This window comes from Crotalus tigris, unplaced genomic scaffold (genome assembly GCF_016545835.1).
Source record: "Crotalus tigris isolate CLP2741 ecotype Arizona unplaced genomic scaffold, ASM1654583v1 scf7180000018650.477379, whole genome shotgun sequence".
Taxonomy (NCBI): Eukaryota; Metazoa; Chordata; class Lepidosauria; order Squamata; family Viperidae; genus Crotalus; species Crotalus tigris.
In genome coordinates this window covers 386,471-407,141 of record NW_024097124.1, presented here as the reverse complement: position 1 = coordinate 407,141, position 20,671 = coordinate 386,471, and the positions used below count along the sequence as shown (strand labels likewise).

Below are 20,671 nucleotides of genomic sequence, written 5' to 3'. Positions count from 1 at the left end.
CTTAACAACAGCCTTGTCCAACAGTGGAAATTTTGGTCCCAATTAAAGGTTCTAATTACAGGACTACCTGTAGTCATGACTTTTCAGTTTTGTTACCCTGGGAAACAGTTTTTATTATCAGTTAACCTGTTTAATCCTTTCAGATGCCTCCTAAAGGTAACAACTGATAAAAAGAAAATTCACTTGGTACATGTCAACCAAAAAGGAAGCTAATACAGAACCACTTAAACACTAGAAAGAAATTTTCCCCAAATGTTTTATTATACTTTCACAGGGAATAAAAACAGCAAGTTAGGATAGTTGTTCCCTACCAGGATACTAAGGTCCATTTCCTCAATACTTAATGACTCCAGTTCAGCCAGGGGAACAGGGGGAAGCTCCTTGTAATCGGTCACAAAATCTTCCTGTTTTCTATCCCACGGAGGTTTATCCCAATTCCCGAAGGATTCCTTGCTAGCAAAGTTCTCTGAGATCTCTTTCGTGGATTCATCCTCACAGGACTTTTCAGTGACGGTTGCCTTGTTCTTTTTCTCTGTGCCTCTTATCTTCATCTTCTTCAGGAGCACATTGCAACACCAATCCCACAGGAAAAGTCTGACAAAGCGCAGCCCCCTCTGTAGGAGTGCGACAGCCTTTTCAGGCTGGGGTTTGTGGTTATCAGCCTCTGTTTCGCAATCGCTGCTACTGAAGGAACTCAGCAGCAGAGCGATAAAGAGGTTGAGGACCTGCGTGGAAGAAAAGCAAGTTTTTTTTTAAAGATAGAAAAATATCTATTTCAGAGTAAGATACAGGTAGTCCTCGACTTACAACCATTAATTTAGTGACCCCCTTGAAGTTACAACGGCACTGAAAAAGTGGCTTATGACCATTTTTCACAAGGTTGCACAATCCCCTTGGTCACGTGATCAAAAATCAGTTGCTTGGCAATTGACTCATAAGCAGTTGCTTATGACAATTGGAGTGTCCCAGAGTCATACGATCCACTTTTGCAGCCTTTTGACAAGCAAAGTCAATGGAGAAGCCAGATTCACTTTACAACTGTGTTACTAACTTAGCAATTGCAGTGATTCACTTAACAGCTGTGGCAAGAAATGTCGTAATATGGGGCAAAACCCACCTGACAATTATCCCTCTTGGTCATGAAAATGTAGGGCTCTGTTGTGGTTGTAAGTCAAAGACTACTTATATTCAGACTACAATCCTATCCATAGGGCCTGGGATAATAAGGCTTATTTCTGAATAGATAAATATAGGATTACAACATCAAGCCATTTTTCTCTGCTGTGTAAATACTCTCCTCCGAAACTGGTCTAGTACTCAAATACTGCCAACTCTTCAGTTTTGCTCCTGAAATAACTGGATAAAATTTTTCACTCGCTTCTCTTCTCATGTGTGTATGCATGTATGTATGTATGTATGTATGTATGTATGTATGTATGTTTCAAATCCATACCACTCTTTTCCACCCACAGAATCCTCCAGGCAGCTATCTGTTAAAACCCCAGGAAAAGCATTTGCTAAAATCATTTAATTTAATGCTAAAGACCTGACTGAAAAATAAAATCACAATTCCTTCTCTGAAAAAATGGAAAGAGTGGGCATTAAATACAAAGTCTGAAGGAGCTTCACAGGTAATAGCAGGTGTTAATTCCATCTTTTGTTTGACTGTGCTTGAAAATAGTATGAAAATAGTGAAAATAGTATGATTTGAACAATGAAAAAAATCCATCAAGCAATGAACACGGCAATACATTGTCTCCCAAGGGCAATAATTTAGCCCATTCCTTCAATTTGGCAAAAGTGCGCTCAAGCAAATAGTCTTCTTCCAAGTGACTCCTGATAACTCCCATGAAGTGCATTCAGTTTTTCTAGTAGTATTATGGATTCTTTATTGTGTTAGAAATTCTGTTTATATAGTCCTACAGAACAAGCAAAATGCACAGTCACCATGTGCTTTACTGCTTAACTATTAGAAGGAAACAGGAAACTTTTTATACAGAGAAAAGACATAGAACATATTAGAGATAAAACTAGCAAACTTACAAACACTGCCCCCTACTAGCTCTACTGCTGTAGTTGTTGCATAGAATACAAGAAAACTATATTCCAACAACATTCTTCTGGGAAATTGTTTCCAAGATGGTCCTTATTGCAGGGTCCCCAACCCTCGTGGCCCACCACTGCATCATGGCCTATTTGCAACCAGACTGCACAAGCTGTGAGCTGGCCCACATGCAGCTAAACTCATGCAAATGGGTGGCTGCTGTGCAAGCACATGCATGCGCAGCTCAATTTGCAATCAAGCGGCATGTTCACGTGCTCAAAGAAATTGGTCTGTCACTTGCATAAGTTAAGGTGTGTGCACGCATACACACCAACCCACCACTTGCATGAACTGAGCTCACGTGGCGCAGTTCCCCTTTTCCCACCCTCCCAAGCCGCAAAGATTGGGGACTGCTGCTTTATGGTGCTTTACCCAAGTACAAACTAGGATCCAGCCCTATTTAACTTCCAAGATGAGCAAGAAAGCAATACACAGAAGAAAATCTATCATGAGATCATCTCTGTGGAGAAAGAAAAAGTTTTGGTTTTTTTTTAAAAAAAAAAACTACAGGTAATCCTCAGCTTACAACCATTCATTTAGTGACCACTCAAACTTCCAATGGTACTCAACTACTTTCGAATGTTACAGCATCCCCATGATCATGTGGTCCAAATTTGGACACTGGGCAACTGGCATGTATTTATGATATGTCCTGGGGTCATGTGATCCCCTTTTGTGACCTTCTGATAAGCAAAGACAATAGGGAAGCCAGATTCACTTTACAACTGTGTTACTAACTGAACAACTGCAGGGATTCACTTAACAATGGTGGCAAGAAAGGTCATAAAATCGGGCACAATTCACTTAATAACTATCTTGCTTAGGAACAGAAATTTTGGGTTCAGTTGTAGTTGCAAGTTAAAGAGTACCTGTAGTGTAAAAGCACCAGCTCTGATAAAGATGTGAGATTGTGAAAAATAAGTTTGTAAGCCTCCCAGAGGCAGCTCTAGGCAAGATGGGCAACCTAGAAGTCTAATAAATAAATAAATAATTCACATTATACGTTATTCTAGAAGTAAATTATATTTCTGTTTACAGAAGAAGAAATTGGACAACTGGACTTTGAAGGGGAAAGTTCCCCTCCTCAGTTTTGTTAACTGAGAAAGGCTCCAATTTAAATAGTTCTGACAAAAATCTTTGGAAACTTACCACCAGATTTCCTAAAACCAGGACCAGCATGAACAGAATTATGCACCGTCCTTCCCCAGCAACTTCCATGCATTCCCACATGGTACCAATCCATTCTCCACACAGGATTCGGAATATAATAAGAAACGAATGTAAAAAATCCTTCATGTGCCAACGCAACTGGCATGTCTCGGAACCATTACTGGAAACACAGTTGGGCATACTGCCGTTGTTGCAGATGCTAACATTTGCAGTGACCATGCTGTAATAAGTCCCAAATGCTTGCTTGCCAACCACAGCAAAAATGAATACGGTGAATATCAGAACAAGGGTGAGGTTACCCAGAGGGCCCACTGATTTCAACATTATTTTCATAAGCTTATTTAAAGCTGGCCAAAATTTTGAAAGTTTGAAGATTCTCAGCTGTTGGGGAGGAAAGGAAAGAACACAGGAATCAAGCAGATTTGAGTTTTATACTATATGCACAGTTCATTCTACTGATAAAATATACATCAGACTTTTCATACCAAAAGGCAGTTCAAAATGCACCTTTATACAAACAGCCACTTGTACAAGAGGATGGTATTTACATCTGAAATTATATATAGATAGTACATGTCTATCATTAATGATTCAGAGAAGATTAAAAATGCTTCCTGATCCCAGTATATCTCTCTGAATCAACAGGTAAATAGGCTGCTTCATATGATGTTTCTTTGATGACTAGCTATTCTGGCAGGCTGTTCAAGAGAAGAGCAGCCTATCAACAAGACATAATTGTCATTATTATATATTGTTTGGCCTCACCTGTACCATACCAAGAAAACAACATAGAATAGGCACCCAGAAAAAGCTGGCCAAATTATTGCCAAAAATAAGGCACTTCATTACTCAAATTTAGCAGTCTAATTAATTTCCTTTAAAAAGTAGGAGTTCATTCACAGGATGGACATAAAAGATTTATACTTGATTGTATCAAAAGGGTTCTTCATTACCGTTCTGAAAATTGTTCGCATGCTGAACGCCATGTTTATTACGCTGATAATAACCACAATGAAGTCAAACACATTCCAGGGGCACTGAAAATAGTAATACGGATCTAGCGCAATCATCTTGAGGACCATTTCAGCCATAAAAATGGCAGTAAACACCTGCAAGAAAATATATCAGAACTAAACTAAAAATTTGGTATTAATCTCTTTCTCTGAAATACAATAATGATGTTTTTCTTCTTCTTTTCTTTCCTGTAAATTATATTGCTTTATGTAATAGTAATTCTTAGTTATCCTAATGCTGGGCAGAAAAAAATATCCTGCATTTTTTTTCTATCAGTTCTTACATAATAGGCTGGAAAATAATTATGCATTCTTTTTAAAGGAGGATGTTTGGGGTCATGGGATGCTCTTACACTTACTTAATGAAGAGATGGTCAACCAATGTAGTGGTTAAGGGACTGGCCTGGAAACCAAGTTACTGCGAGTTCTAGTGCTGCCTTAGGCATGAAAGCCAGCTGGGTGACTTTGAGCCCATCACCAGGAGAGGGTGAGTTCTAGTCCCAACTTAGGCATGAAAGCTGACTAGGAACCAACCAATCTCTCTCTCTCTGCCCAAGCCACCTCAGGGTTGGTGTTATGGGAGAAACAAGGAGGTAGAAAGAATATTATATTTTGTTAGAGAATTTTAATTTCTCTAATTGGTGAAAAATAAATCAGAAGCTCTTACAGTTGACTGCATTTAGCTGATTCAAATAACTTTATATTTATATAAAAATATTTACAATACCATTCTTCTTTACAGCAACATAGCTTAATGAAGACTTCTTACAGAGACAGACCAGAGACAAAACCAGAGACTGGAAATCCAGCTCCTAACCCAATACTCTTTTTGCACAGACTCAGTAGCACTTTCCTCACATTGGCTGACTGAGTTACACATGACTCTTCCTGTTCATGAATATTCCAACATATTTGCTATCTTGAATTAATCATAAAAAGTTTTAAAAGGTGGGATAAACATCTAATAAATAGATTAAATAATAATCTTAATTTGCAGCCTCCCAGGTTTCTATTAAATCCTAAAGAGGATTGTAAGGAAATTCTCACTAGGCTGCTTTAGTAATGGTGCTATATTCAGTTTTTGAGCAAATGAAAGAATTCAGCCACCCAATCTCTCTGCTCAGAAATGTGGGAGAGAAAGGGCTTCCATTCTTGGAGAATGTAATTCACTTGGCGTTGGTACATAGCTCTGATTTATAAACAGATAGTCCTCAATTTATGAGCGCAATTGGGACTAAAATTTCTGTTGCTATGCAAGGTGGTGGCTAAGTTGGTCATGTCCAAATTTCATGGCCTTTTTGCCACAGTTGTTAAGCGAATCACTGCAGTTATTAAGTGAATGACTGCATTTATTAAATGAATCCTGCTTCCGCCATTGACTTTGCTTGTCTGAATCCCCTGGCTTGCTGAATTCTGCTGAGGCTTGCAAATGGCAATCATCAGGTGACTTTGCAGATGTTGCTACCGTTATAAGTGCAAAGGGCCAATTGTAAGTCATGTTTTTCAGTGCCATTGTAACTTTGAACGTTCCCTAAATGAACAGTAACATCTCCTAAGATGTTTTATGCCTCTATTAGAAATTAAAGCTACGTTCTGTGAGTTAAGAAGGAGGAGGGTGGAAGAGGAAAGTAGCTGAGCCCCTGCTGATTGGACTCTGTTGCATTTAAACTGCCCAGAGATTGCTGGGAAGAGCTACAATCTGTGAGTTGAGGAGGAGGAGGGACCTACAACTTACATCCACAACTGAGCCCAAAATTTATGTTGATATGCAAGATAGTTGCTACGTGAGTTTTGCCCCATTTTACAACCTTTCTTGCTGCAGTCGTTAAATGAGACTACAGTTGTTAAGTTAGTAACATGGTTTTAAGTGGATCTGCCTTCCCCATTGACTTTGTTTGTCAGAAAGTTGCAAAAGGGGATCACATGGCTGTCATAAATATGAGTCAGTTGCCAAAATCTGAATTTTGATCCCATGACCATTGAGATGCTGTGATGGTTATAAATGTGAAAAAAGGTCATGCCACTTTTTTCATTGCTGTTGTAACTTTGAATGGTCACTAAATGAACTGTTGTAAGTTGAGGACTACCTGTATGGTTTCTGTTAGAAGAACACTGATTCAAATGCATTGCAGATATAAAGGATTCTATCTGCTTCTTCATAAGATAGTTCTTCTGGTAATAATGCTAAAGCTAGAATTCAGACACTGTTAAATTAAGCTATGAAAAACTGTTTGCTGCAGATTTATTATTTCAGAAGGCAAAGTCTATTTATTTATTTATCAGATTTTTATCTCTCTTTATTACTTCATAAGTAACTCAAGATGGCGAATATCCCTAACAATCTTTCCTCCTCCAATTTTCCCTATATTAACGAACTTGTGAAGTGAGTTGAGCTGAGAGACTATGACTGGCCCAAAATTACCCAGCTGGTTTTCATGCCTAAAGCGGGACTAGAACGCACCCTCTCCTGGTGATTGGCCTAAAGTCACCCAATCAACTTTCATGTGTAAGGCACAATTAGAACTCAGATTCTCCTAGTGCAGTGTTTCTCAACCTTGACAATTTTAAGGCATGTGGACTTCAACTCCCAGAATTCCACAGCCAGCAATGCTGGCTGTGGAATTCTGGGAGTTGAAGTCCACATGCCTTAAAATTCTCAAGGTTGAGAAACACTGTCCTAGTGATTGGCCCAAAGTCATCCAGCCAGCTTTCAAACCTAAGGAAGGATTAGAGCTCCATTTCCTGATGATTGACTCAAAGACATCCAGATGGCTTTCATGCCTATGGTAGGGTTATAACTGTTCTATTATTTTCTTTTTTCATCCGATAGCCACTACCAGGGGCACGGGGTGGGCAGGAAGGCATTAAAAAATCAAGATGGTGATTATTAAAACCATCTTGTGTTTTCTTGAATGCTCTTGCAGATGCCCTGGCCACTTCATTATGCAACTGAGTGATTTCAGAGAACTGAGTAGAAGAAAATGAATAATTTAATGCACAATTAATAGATACAACATTAGAGTACCGAGGTTTTAAAAAGGAACATTTTCCCAGAAAACATCATTATTGGCTGGCAATCACCTTAATAAGAAATTGAATTCACTTACATTATTTCCCTCAGTAACCTGTTCTGATGATAATGAAAGTTTTTCCAATGCCATGAGCAGGGTATTTGCTATAATGCACAGTGTAATAAATAGCTCCATTAAAGGATTTATCATTATTTTCTTCAATATATTCTTTATTTGCAGCCACAGCGAACAGCACTGCCAAGTAAGATGCTTTTTGATAGCTTCTTTCAGGCCAGGAGGAAATTCACACTTGGGTTCTTCCCATTCTGAAGACCAAGAGGAACATAATTACAAGTTAATATTTTAGAACTTAATGCAGAATAATATCGTCTATTTTAACTTTCCAGGTAATCCCTGGCACTAACACACACGCTTAACTTGAAATTGCATCTCATGGAAATGCATACGATACATCTTTTCCTAAAGTTTTTTTTAACAAAATTTTATTAAATTTATATAGGTAAGGAAAAATAAGAACAATACAGGTATGGTAAAGGGAAGGGTAAAAGGAAAGGGGGAGGGGAAGAAAATAAGGAATTAGGGTAAAATAAGGATAGGTACAATCACATATTTCAACAAACAAGCTACCGTCCGGATCATAATAGTGAGTAAATATCATATTCAACCATTTTTAACAAAGCTTAAACTGTAACATATTAAAAACAATTAGTAAACAAATAAGTTGATCTATTAAGTAAATACTACTAATGAAGTCTAAAAAAAATAATCCTAACAATCAAAAGTAACAAATGAAAAGTAATGATATCATCAAAATGTTAGTTAGAACTTGATTAAAAATCAGTCATCTATTCTAAAATATTAAATCCTTCAAGTTCTAACATGTCTCTAACCATTGATAAAAAAATTTCCCAAGTTCTAAAATAAATTGAATCATCTTTTTCTTTCATTTCTAATGTTAGTCTATCCATTTCTACACACTCTAATAATCTGGTCAGATGGTAAATTCTCATTTTTCCAAAAATGGGCAAATACTATCCTTGTAGCAGTTAAAACATGCAATATCAAGTAGTCATTCTCTTTGCCATAATTAGGTCTTAATATTCCTAAAGTTTGATAGTCAAAAAAGGTGCTGATTTTTGACTGCACAGGTAGTCCTTGATTTATAATCACTCAGTGACTGTTCAAAATTACAATAGACTCCACACGTTTTCGGAATAGTTTTTATCCCAGAGCTATAATTGCACTTAATAATGAACTAAAGGGCCACCATCAGTGAACTGTTGGACAGTATTACTTGGTCTGTTGGGTGGATGTTTGGGTGGTTTTAGGGGTGGGGAAGTGTGGCGGGTGTGCGTGTGTTTGGGGATTATGTGTGTGGGACCTAGTGTTTGGGTGTCACATAAATTTCGTTGTATGTGTATACTGTGTATACACATACAATGACAATAAAGTTTATTTATTTATTTAAAATGACATTTACAGTCTGGTTCTGAAATCAACATGTGACATTTTGGGCATTCAGCCAGCATATACAATGGGTTCATATAATGATAACAGTGTTCCCAGCTGTTCGCTTAACAACCACCACAAAAAAAGATCGTAAAGTCAGATCTGGTCACATGAACTGTCATTGTGGGTCACATGGACCATAACTGTGGATTCAATTCAAGCATTACCTGTAGACTATAGACCAGGCACTTGACAGTTTCTCAACTTTCACCCTTTTAAAAGATGTGGAATTCCTCAGCCAACTAACTGGCCAGTCGACACTGGGAGTACAAGTCCACATCTTTTAAAAGGGCCAAAGCTGACAAACTATCAAGCACATGGAATCAGGATCACACATACAGTTCTAGTTCAGAAGATGTATAGCTCATACACAAGAATAATCAACTAACTGTCAGCAGTAAATTGGTACTAGATAAGAGTCAATGGAATTCAAGGGGAAGCTGGACAACTTCTAGCAGCGTAAGGACTCCAGGCTGATTCCTATCTTGACTCCACCCCAGACTCTGCTTTGTCTTTTCCTATAGAAACACCACTATAGATTATACAGCTCTCTTTCTGCAGTGTAGAACAATATTGTGAAATTTTCTGCATCTCCCTCTCTCACACATACACTGTCATGCCTCCGTGGGAGCCTGAATCTGCGGAGGAAAATGAGCTGGAATGGGAACCAATGGAGGTCGAGTGAGAGATATCTGTGGCTTCAGAGGAATGTGGGGAAGAGCAGGCTGAGGCAGGCCAGGGCCCTTCAGGATTGGAACAGGAGAGGCGATGAGCAAGGGCCTCCCCCACCTGATCCTAGAGCACAGAGAGTAGAGAGAAGGAGGGAACAATGCAGACAGGCTCAACTACTCAGGAGGAGAGTGTCCTGCCCCTCTCCAAAAGGCACACCTGGAGACTGAGATTTAAGGAGACGCTGTGGGGAGAGACATTTGTCAGGAACAAACGCTGATTCCTTGGAGTTTTGTCTGTGTTGTTGCTGATCTCTTGTTCTGTGACTTCTGCTTGGAAACCCAGAAACTCTGATCATTGGACTGGCTGACAATGTTACTTGGATGTTTATAAAGCTTGGACTTTATTTTGACTTCCCTTCTGAAACTGTTCAGGCAAGTGTGTATTCACACCCACTCATTAGGTTTATGATGTATGTGTCATTCTCTCTTATCTCCATGACCTTGAGTAAATTCCTCTCCTAAATCAGACTGTATGTGAAACTACTTGCAGCCAGAGGTGTGTGTGTCTTCTGTTGTTTGGAGGCTTGCCAGAAACGTGGGAGCATTTGGGAAAATTTGGAGCAATTAAAGGATAGTTTGAATTGCCAACTGACTGCATTGTCTCTGTGCTGTGCCCTGGGTCATCACACACACATAAAAATACATACACACAAAGATGCGCCACCATTAAGAGTTGAGGGACAAAAAGGAACAAAACCTATTGCCTAGTATGTTCAACAGCTGCTCCCAGTGAAGGTAACAAACAAGAGTTACCAGACAGATTCAACAAGCTTGAGAATTGGGTTGTGGGACATATTAGGAAAGGCATTTAAACTCTGCCTGGCCTGAAGAGTTCTCAGTTACACTTGAATTTGCAGCCCCATTCTGGATTCTATTTTAATATTTACAACATTCAAGATATTTTGATTTTCGTCTAAACAAAATAATTTTGGGAAAATCTGCAAGTTCCTTTTGAAGTGCTGTCGAGATGCATGACACAGTGATGCTGACTCTGGTGTTGAGACCTGGAATAGTGTATTGCAATTTAGCATGCTAGTGGTCACCAATTTGCACATCTTTAATCTGCTTGTAAAGCTTTATGGATACGATAGTCATAATAATTATTGCTTCAATTAGACAATGTGGATGTGTTCCTGTTTGAATTCTGGGTTTCTTTGGCTAATCAGAGGAGAGGACCAGGGAGTGTTAACCACAGTATGGTTAAAAAAAAATAAGGTTGTGATGTACATGAAAACAGGTGGGGTAACAATGACATCATTATGATTGCCATTCTGGATTTTTTTACCACGTTCTGGGGAAGACCCTTCTTAGTTTTGTAAAGAATAGAACAGGACACAAATTTAAATGTATTTCAGGCCATGAAAACTTAATTATTTGTAATATAATAATGGTACTGAAGTTGTTTAGTTGTTAAAAAAAATAGGAGTAAAATTTTCCAAATCACTGGCATTTATTTGAAAACCTGACAGTAGTGAAAGCCAAAAGCTTAGAAAGAAAGCCAAACAAAAATGTAGTATGTAGAGAACCTTTGCAGCTCACGGTTGAAATATTGGGGTTCCTTGGTGCTTCTGAGCTTGGTTGTTGATTTTCCAGATGTTTCATTACCAAACTAATCACCAAACATTACCAAAGTTTTCTTTCAGACATTTCATTACTAGTTTGGTAATGAAATGTCTGCCAAAAAAAAACAAAAAACAAAAAACCAGCCAAGCTCAGACACATCAAGGACTCCATAAATATGTGGTGGAATTGTTTTTCCAGTTCATTATTTTATTTGAACAAATATCATTTTGAAAGGACTGAATGGGATTTCCACAGATGGCTTTTGCTGTTGAATTAATACTTTCCTCCTTTTCATTTTCAACAGAGAAGGAAGGGGAAGGGGAAGGGGAAGAAAAGGGAAGAAGAAGCTAAATTATTTTCACTTTTTATCAAACAGTTAAAAAAATTAAAAATCTTGCCCATAATATTTTTGAAAATTATTTTCCTATCTTTTCACTCACCCATAGTTTTGCTAATCACATTGGCAGCACTCGTTAATTTCTGCCTTTGAAATGGATCATCAAGCATTTCAAGTGGTAGTTGATAGGACATCACCATCTCCTTCTGTGGGAGAAAAAAAACCCCATTTTACCGAATAAAGTGAATGTTTGAACTATTAATGTACCGCTGTTGAAGGAAAAGTCTTCATCATGGTTCAGTCCAAGCCGAGAATAAACTACATGGTGACTGCTTTAGGAAGAAGGTTGCAGTTTGTTGAAGAGGAGAGCCAGACAGAAAGATGGCTCTGGCAGAAAAGAGAGTGAGCACATGTAGGGAGTGGGTTTTTATACCCTCTAGAGCCTTTTGTTTGGACTTGTTTCTGTGGCATGAACTTTGACCTGAATCTGACTGTGCCCTTTGGTATCTCTGTGTTAATCCTATTATGTCTTGTCTTAGAATTTGGGTGGGGTATGTAGATTTTAGGTGTCTTTGTCTTCTTAATCTTCTAGCTTCAACCTTCCTGAATGGTTTACATCTGCATTTCTACAGAGATGGTTTCTGCTTGGGGGAGGGAGACTTGGGGCTATTAAGAAAACTGGGCATGCTTTTCTGCCTCTTTAAAATCCTTTGAGGAAATACATTTTTTCTGCTCTTTTAATATTTCCTTCTCTGGGAGGGATGATTTCCCACATCCCTTTATTGAAACATCTCTTATTGGATGAATATAGGACAATAACGTCTTGGAAAAGATCTTAGATTAAGATCCTATTTAATAGGATATAGCTTAAAGTCTTAATTCACAGTAGTTGAAAAACATATGCTTAGTGAGATATTAATTACCTGTAATTGTTATGGGTATCACATTATTCCAGGCATTTTGTTCATGCAGAACTAAAAACCCTCACTACAGGTAGTCCTTGACTTATAACCATTCATTTAGTGAATTGTTTGAAGTTAAAACAATACTGAAAAAAGTGACTTATGACCATTTTTCACACTTGTGACTGTTGCAGCATCTCCATGGTCATGTGATCAAAATTCAGACACTTGGCAACTGGCATGTATTTGTAACAGTTGCAGTGTCCCAAGGTCACATGATCACCTTTTGTGACCTTCTGACAAGGAAAGTCAATAGGCAAACTAGATTCACTTAACAACTGTGTTACTACATTAATAAACTCAGTGATTCACTTAAGAACTGTGGCAAGAGAGGTTGTAAAATGGGGTAAATTCACTTAACAACTGTCTCTCTTAGCAGCAGAAATTTTGGGTTCAACTGCAATCATAAGATGAGAATTACCTGTATTCTGAAAGTGAGAAAGAGAGCTAAAAGCTCTTCCAGACTACTTTATTTTTCCAGTTGCACAGAAATCAGCTTGATCTATGATTGGGGAATATCAAACATCTTTAAATGCTGACCTCTAGCTGTCAAAAGGAGGGCAAAGAACTAGAAATAAGAAGAAATTTTCTGAGAATAAGAACAATTAATCAGTGGAACAACTTCCCTGCAGAGGTTGTGGGTGCTTGGTCACTGGAAGTTTTCCAAAAGAGATTGGACAACCATTTGTCTGAAATGGCATAGGGCAGGGGTAGGCCACCTTGGCTCTTTTATGACTCATGGACTTCAACTCCCAGAATTCCTGAGCCAGCATGGCTCAGCTTGGAAACCTCTCCTTTTCCCCTCAGCATGGCTGGCTCAGGAATTCTGAGAGTTGAAGTCTACCAATCATAAAAGAGCCAAGGTTGCCTACCCCTGGTATAGGGTCTCTTGCTTGAGTAGGTGGTTGGACTAGAAGACCTCCATGTTCCCTTCCAAGTTTGTTCTGTTGTTTTGAGAATCTTTTGCAGATCTTGAAGCAACAAACATCCCCTCAATTCTGTTTTAAACAAAAGGACAATAAAATTGCTAGCACTGGTAGCCTACTCCGTTTAAAAGAAAAAAAAAATTGAATGACTGCTAGGAATGGAACTTGCAAAGCCATCATTCCTCTTTGCATTTAAAAATCCTGTATGGAGATGGAAAAAAAAAAAGCTTGCCAATTTGTTCTGCTGCCAGGTCCTTTTTTCCCAATGCCCTTAAGCATATTTGGTGACCAGAGTTATGGAGAGAGAAATGCTTAGGATACTTATAAGCATTCAGCAGGAATAAAATCTCGGACAGTAACAATTGCTAAACCCCACAATCCAGGGAGAAGAATAAAATAAAAATCACAAAATCATGAAGGAAACCTCAGAGGTCTCTAGGCCAGCTCCTTACTATCCCAGATCTTTATTTGAAAACCAGTAGTGATAGAACACCCACAACCCCAGGAAGGACATTCCACTGCTCAGTACAGGTAGTCCTGGACTTATGACCACTTGTTTAATGATCATTCAAAGTTATGGCAGTGCTCAAAAAAGTGACTTACAACCGCTCCTCACTTACAACTGATCCTCTCACTCGTTACTGTGCCAGGGTCTACAAGATCATGTGATCAAAATTTGGGTGTTTGGCAATCAGCACATATTTACAGTGGGGGGGTCACTTGATTGCCACTTGCACCCTTACCAGGGGGCTTCCAACAAGCAATGTCAATGTGGAAGCCAATGTCAAAGTTCCGACTGATGATCCCAACGAACTTAACACAGCTAAGAAATTCCAATCTCTAATGCAAAACTTTATTGAGCATACTATATCATCACTGATGAGTAGAAAAACAGCTCTGGCTAAATTACCACCAAATCAGTATATTAAAAGTATACAACTCCCCCCCCCACACACACACAATGCAAGTCACATTGCCTAATTAAGTTTCAGACAATTGTTATGAAAGAAAACCTTCATCTCTTAATAAACAATCTTGCATGACCTTGATTCTCAGGCTTAACAGCTCCACACCTACAAATGCACATTCCATTCTCACCCCCCATACCCTCTGGGTCTGTAGGCAAAAAACAGAAATGGCTGAAGCAGCATGATGTTTCTTTGAGCTTGACAACCAAATTCACTTAATGAGAAGATCTGCTTAATAATCACAGGAAAAAAAGATCATAAAATAGGGTGTGACTCATTTAACAACCACATCACTTAGTAACAGAAGCTTTGATTCCAATTGTGGTAATAAGTCGATTACCTATAATTCTTCTGGTCAGGAAATTCTTCCTTATTTTAAATTTAGATCTTCCTCTGTACAGCTTCCACCTATTAGTTCTTGTCCTACCTTCTAGAGCTCTGGAGAATAAATCCATCTTCCCTGTGACAAGCATTAGAAGACTGTTTTTATGTCTCCCCTTAGCCTTCTGTTCCTTTTGACCCCTTTGTAATTCTGCAAAGCAATACTTTCAATATTATGTACAAAAAGGATGCCTTTTCTAAATTTGCCACAGGTGAGTCAGAAACAAATCCGCTCAGCCCAAAAACAGCACTTGATTATACAGACACAGAGACCCTCAGTAATGATACAAAATTCCCCTATAGCCAAAACATAGACAGCCCTGATTGGAAAGAACACAGAAGTAAAGCCAATGTTTTTTGGTAGTCAACACTGATGAAACTTCATTGCTTTGATGAAATAAATGAAAGGGGAAAAAAAGTAGTGTCCACAGTGGGGGTCAAAACAGGCAGGATGGAAGTCATAGCATCATGATTGAAGCCCCATCTGTCAGGCGGAAACAACCAAGCCCATTCATACAGAGTTCCAGCTAGCTACTTTATTATGTTCTGTCTATAATACAGGAATCTCCCCACTCTGGCAGCTCTCCTTTGGGAACAATCAGATAAGGCTCCAAACAATTCAGGGAGGGCTGGTCCTGGCCCTTCTTAAGGTTGTGTGCAGTAAGTCTAGGACAGTGGCGGCACATGTGCCAGAGGCGGCACTCAGAGCCCTCTCTGTGGGCACGCGTGCCGTCACCCCAACCCAACCTCCCCCCTGACCCCTGACCTCCTCCTCTCCCTGGAGGAGAGTTGCCCCCAGGTGCAGCCTGCATAGAGCAACACAGCCAAGGACATAGCCGGGCAGCAGGGACAAGACTCCGCCCTCACACCCCATAGCATGCAGATGATGATGCGGGGTGTGGGCTCAGGGAGTGGCTGTCATGACGCTGCAGGGCTGCCTGGGTGATCTGCTATGGCGGGCCATTGAGGCGGTGCATGGCCCTGTGGGCGGATGGAGCAGGGGGCAGGCAGGGATAGAGCAGGCAGGGTGGGAGGCAGAGTGGGGGCGGGGGATGAGTTTGGGGCACTCGGTCTCTAAAAGTTTCACTATCACTGGTCTAGCTCCATGTTGGATCCCTCCATCCTGCCAGGTTGGGTGCATCTCAACATCACACTTGCACATACAATACTGTGACCAGCATCCTGCCTCTTTTGACCTATCATGAAGATGATGAAAAAAAAATGCACAATCATAATGAAACACATTTAGAAAAAGCAATTCTACATTGTAAAGTTAAAAACCAGAAACAGAGAGTAAAATTGTAGTTGAAGTAAAATTGTGAAGTGCAACTGGATAATGCATTTTTCAAGATTTTTTTAATATATATATTACCGATTTTTAAATCTATGAAATGAAAATACAGCACTTTGTTGGTAGCTTCTTAAAAACTTTCTATATTCACCTTGGTCATCAAATTTCAATAAGATTGATACATCTTTATCAACTCTGTTTATAAAGGTTATACTGATTAAACTTACAAGCTCCTTTTGATTTTTATTGGGTGGTGAATAAAACATTGTTTCATCTTCTCCATAGGTTTTGGATTTTGTGTTTTTGTGTTTCTTCTTTCTCTTAAATTTTCTTTTCCCTTTTTTATTTTCAGATTCTTCACTTGGTATTTCCAAGTGTTGATTTGATAATGCAAGGAGACTGTGTGAAACTAGTTCCTAAAACATGTAAGAGGAGTAGTGATAAGAAAAAGGAATACTGGTATTGTAAAAGCTGATATGCAATGAAAGAAATAAAAATACATACAGATGCCCCAGCAGATATATCAGTATTTGGATGATCTTAGGAGGTAAACAAAGTCAATACTAGTTACACAACCACACAAACACGCACACAGAGAGAGAGAGAGAGAGAGAGAGAGAGAGAGAGAGAGAGAGAGAGAGGTGGAGACACACACATGGACAAAAGATGGACAGCTGGAGAGCAGAGAATAGTGTATGTGTGTGTGTATATTTTTAATCAATCTTCAATCTAGCAGCCATCTCTCTCTCTCTCTCTCTCTCTCTCTCTCTCTCTCTCTCTCTCTATATATATATATATATATATATATATATATATATATATATATATATGTAGGTCTTTGGTTATTCGGGTTTTCTCCTATGTAAAATTGGAAGTGTCTTGGTGACATTTTGACAAAGTCCCATTCGTCATCTTCAGGCTGGTGTTTTCGGCTTCATGCTTCTAGAAGTAAGAAGCTGAAAACACCAGCCTGAAGATGACGAATGGGACTTCGTCGAAACGTCGCCAAGACACTTCCAATTTTACACGGGAGAAAACCCAAATAACCAAAGACCTACATACAAACACCCGCGAGAACCTCAGAAAAGAAATACACACACACACACACACACACACACACACACACACACACACACATGCAGAAAACATGTATGTGTGTGTGTATCTATATAGATATAGATAGATGTAAATGTACATATGATGACTTTAAGCAGCTTATAAACTTGAAAATACAAAGCAACAATATAACAAATTTAAAAATACAAAATAACCAAAAATATGACACGAAGAAGCCTATGGAGAATATTCTCTTAATCAAGAACACGGCAATTGCTATTAATGATGCATTTCCTTCCTATTCTCATGTCTGCAATAGATTCTCCTTCAGTAGTATAGAGATTTGCAGTCCTAAATGTTATTTACAAACCTTTTGTTCCCTCAGCACTTTTTTTGCTTCCTGAAATAACATCTCCCTTGCTTTTGTCTGTGCTAGAGTTGCTTTATTTTGCTCTTCGTAGGCCATCGAGACAACAGCCAGGATTAAATTAAAAAGATAGAATGAACACAGAAAGATGACGATGAAAAAAAATATGCTGTAGGATTTTCCAGATGTTCGGATAACCTGTAAATACAAAATCAGTGAGCCTCGGTTTCTTTGAGATTCCAAAACAAATATATTAAGCCAACAAGGCACATATTGTAATAATAATAATAATAATAATAATAATAATAATAATAGTAGTAGTAGTAGTAGTAGTAGTAGTAGTAGTAGTAGTAGTAGTAGTAATAATAATAATAATGTTGGAAGGGACCATGGAGGTCATCTAGTACAACGCCCCTGCTCAGGCAGGAAACCCTGTATACCATTTCGGACAAATGGCTGTCCACTCTCTTCTTAAAAACTTCCAGTGTTGGAGCATTCACCGCTTCTGGAGGCAGGTTGTTCCACTGGTTAATTATTTTCAATGTTAGGAAGTTTCTCCTTAGTTCTAGGTTGCTTCTCTCTTTGGTTAGTTTCCACCCGTTGCTTCTTGTCCTGCCTTCAGGTGCTTTGGAAAATAGCTTGATTCCCTCTTCTTTGTGGTAGCCCGAGATATTGGAACACTATCATGTCCCCCCTCGTCCTTCTCTTCATTAAACTAGACATACCCAATTCCAGCAACCAGTCCTTATATGTTTTAGCCTCCAGTCCCCTAATCATCTTTGTTGCTCTTCTCTGTACTCTTTCTAGAGTGTTCAGCATCTTTTTTACATTGTGGTGACCAAAACTGGATGCAGTATTCCAAGTGTGTTGTAAAGTGGTATTAATACTTCACCTGATCTTGATTCTATCCCTCTGTTAATGCAGCCCGGCACTGTGTTGGCCTTTTTTGCAGCTGCAGCACACGCCTGGCTCATATTTAAGTGATTGTCCACTGGGACTCCGAGGTCCCTCTCTTGTAAACATTTCAAAGAAGTAAATTTGTTAATTTGATGCTGTAAAGTTCATATTGCGCCTCACGGTCAAACTAATGAATTGTGGTACATAGCTAAATTTGGATAATGATTTTTATACTGTTGATATTAGACAATAATTTAATGCAACCCACAGCATTCAAATAGGATATGAAGCGAATGCTTTATCCCAGGAAATAATGTGTTCTTCATTCTGTTTTGCACATTTCTTATCTTTAGTTATCTGGAAAGCTTACCTGTCTGTAGAGAATTTCCCAGCTATCCTGCGTCATCAGTCGAAATAATGAGAGGAACGCCCATCCGAAGTGATCAAAACTGGTATATCCAAAATCAGGATTCTCTTTACTCTTCACACAAACGCTGTTCAAAGGACATTCCGTTTTACTAATAATAGACCAAACATTACACTAGTGTTAGTTTTCATGTAAAAAAAGGATTTTTGCTATCGAGATCACAGTTGTCCCCTTTTTCAGGAGGCAACTGGACTTTCTTGTTTTTCTTTGAAGACATTTTACTTCTCATCCAAGAAGCTTCTTCAGCTCTGACTGGATGGTGGGGAATGGAAGAATGTATACATTTCCAAGAAGGCTCCACACCCATTTGCACCACTCAGGTGACTCTGAGGACATAGACAAACCTCCAAGTGGCCTCAACGACTCTCTCAAAGAATGCAAATGACTAACTCTCTGCAAGGAGTATAAATCTTTCCATTCCCCACCGTCCAGTCAGAGCTAAAGAAGCTTCTTGGGTGAGAAGTGAAATGTCTTCAAAGAAAAACAAGAAAGTTCAATTGGCCTTGTTCTGTTTCAGGAAAAGAGGCATTGAGACGAAGCAAAGCGTTCCAACAGTCTCCTTTATTGCAACACCAACAGAACAGGTTTTAAAACGGTGCGGCCCCCTTTTATAGCCCCCCCCCTGCACAATACCTTGCTGGCCAATCACTGCAAAGGCTGGAAGCAGCCTTTCTTGCCCTGGGCATCCACATGGTCTGCCCGGGCCAATCACTGCAGCCTGTGCCTGCCGGCCCAGCCCTTTGGGACTGATGGACTTTGTAATACTTGAAACATGCATTTTGTAATACTGGTTAACTGACATGGATTTTCTTGTATTTTAAATTTACTGTTTCAAATGTATGGCTAATAATTTGCCATAAGCCTTAACCTTCAAGAAAAGCCTCCCCTTCAGAAAACAGAACTGGCAGGAAAGCATTCAGTACCTTTTATTTTCAGCTGTTTTCAAGCATCCACAATCAAAGAAAATATTCAAGCCCAACTTTGGGAAGCATTGAGAATGTAAATTATCCATACCCATTTTAATGTTTTTCCTTTGCAAATGTTTCCTTTAGTTTTATTCAGGGTACAATGCTTTTTTCTATTGCTAGGCTCACATATTATTGGATGCTTTAATGCTGGTGTTGTACCTGGAGAGAAGACTATTTCTAAACCAATCAGCTTTTGCTTTGAAGTTCTTTGTTATGCTAACTATAAAAGTAAGTGTAAATTATTTTTCCAGGTTCATCCATTTCATAGGGCAGTAGTGGCGAACCTATGGCACGAGTGCCAGAGGCGGCACTCGGAGCCCTCTTTGTGGGCACCCATGCTGTTGCCCCAGCCTTTCCTCCCCCCCGTGACCCCCTCCTCACCAGCAGCCCCCCTGGAGGAGAGTCGCCCCCAAGTGTGGCCCACGCAGAGCAGCATAGCCAAGGACATGGCAGCCAGGCAGCGTAGACAAGAGTGCCCTCATGCCCCATCACGCACAGTTGATGCTGCGGGGCATGGGCAGAGGGCGTGGCCGCCATGGTGCTGCTGGGCTGCCTGGATGATCTGCGGCAAGCCCTGGAGGCAGTGAGTCACCCTGCGGCAGGCAGGGTAGAGGTAGAGCAGGGGGTGGAGCAGGGGTGGAACCAATTTTTGGGCACTCTGTCTCTAAAAGGTTCGCCATCGCTGTCATAGGGAGACACCACTTTATCAGAGTACTGTAATACTTAAATGATCTTCTGACTCAATTGCTTATTGTAAGTAAATGCCAGTTTTGAGAAAAAAACATTGTATATTATGGTCACGTAATTGTGGGACATTGCAAATGCTTGCAAATATGGACCAGTTACTGACTGCCCAAAATGCGATCCTGTGACCAAAGGGGGAGAGGAGCAAAATTGGAACCTCAAATCCAGTTGAAAGTAGCCTAGGGAAATCTGTCACAAATACAAGTGTCACCAAGTGACTGGTTG

General features: G+C 39.5%; 1 protein-coding gene across 1 annotated transcript in view; it reads right to left on the bottom strand.

Annotated features, from left to right (window-relative positions):
- The window catches only part of LOC120313374 (sodium channel protein type 5 subunit alpha-like), a 69,247-nt gene that overhangs the window by 46,276 nt on the left and 2,300 nt on the right, over positions 1–20,671 (bottom strand). The window contains exons 2-9 of the mRNA XM_039355250.1: positions 18,678–18,825; positions 17,414–17,608; positions 16,215–16,403; positions 11,563–11,665; positions 7,395–7,624; positions 4,228–4,383; positions 3,254–3,655; positions 312–725 (exon numbers count right to left, since the gene is read on the bottom strand). Of these exons, the coding sequence (XP_039211184.1) occupies positions 312–725; positions 3,254–3,655; positions 4,228–4,383; positions 7,395–7,624; positions 11,563–11,665; positions 16,215–16,403; positions 17,414–17,608; positions 18,678–18,713 (1,725 nt within the window). The 5' untranslated portion in view covers positions 18,714–18,825. The remainder of the gene's footprint in view (positions 1–311; positions 726–3,253; positions 3,656–4,227; positions 4,384–7,394; positions 7,625–11,562; positions 11,666–16,214; positions 16,404–17,413; positions 17,609–18,677; positions 18,826–20,671) is intronic.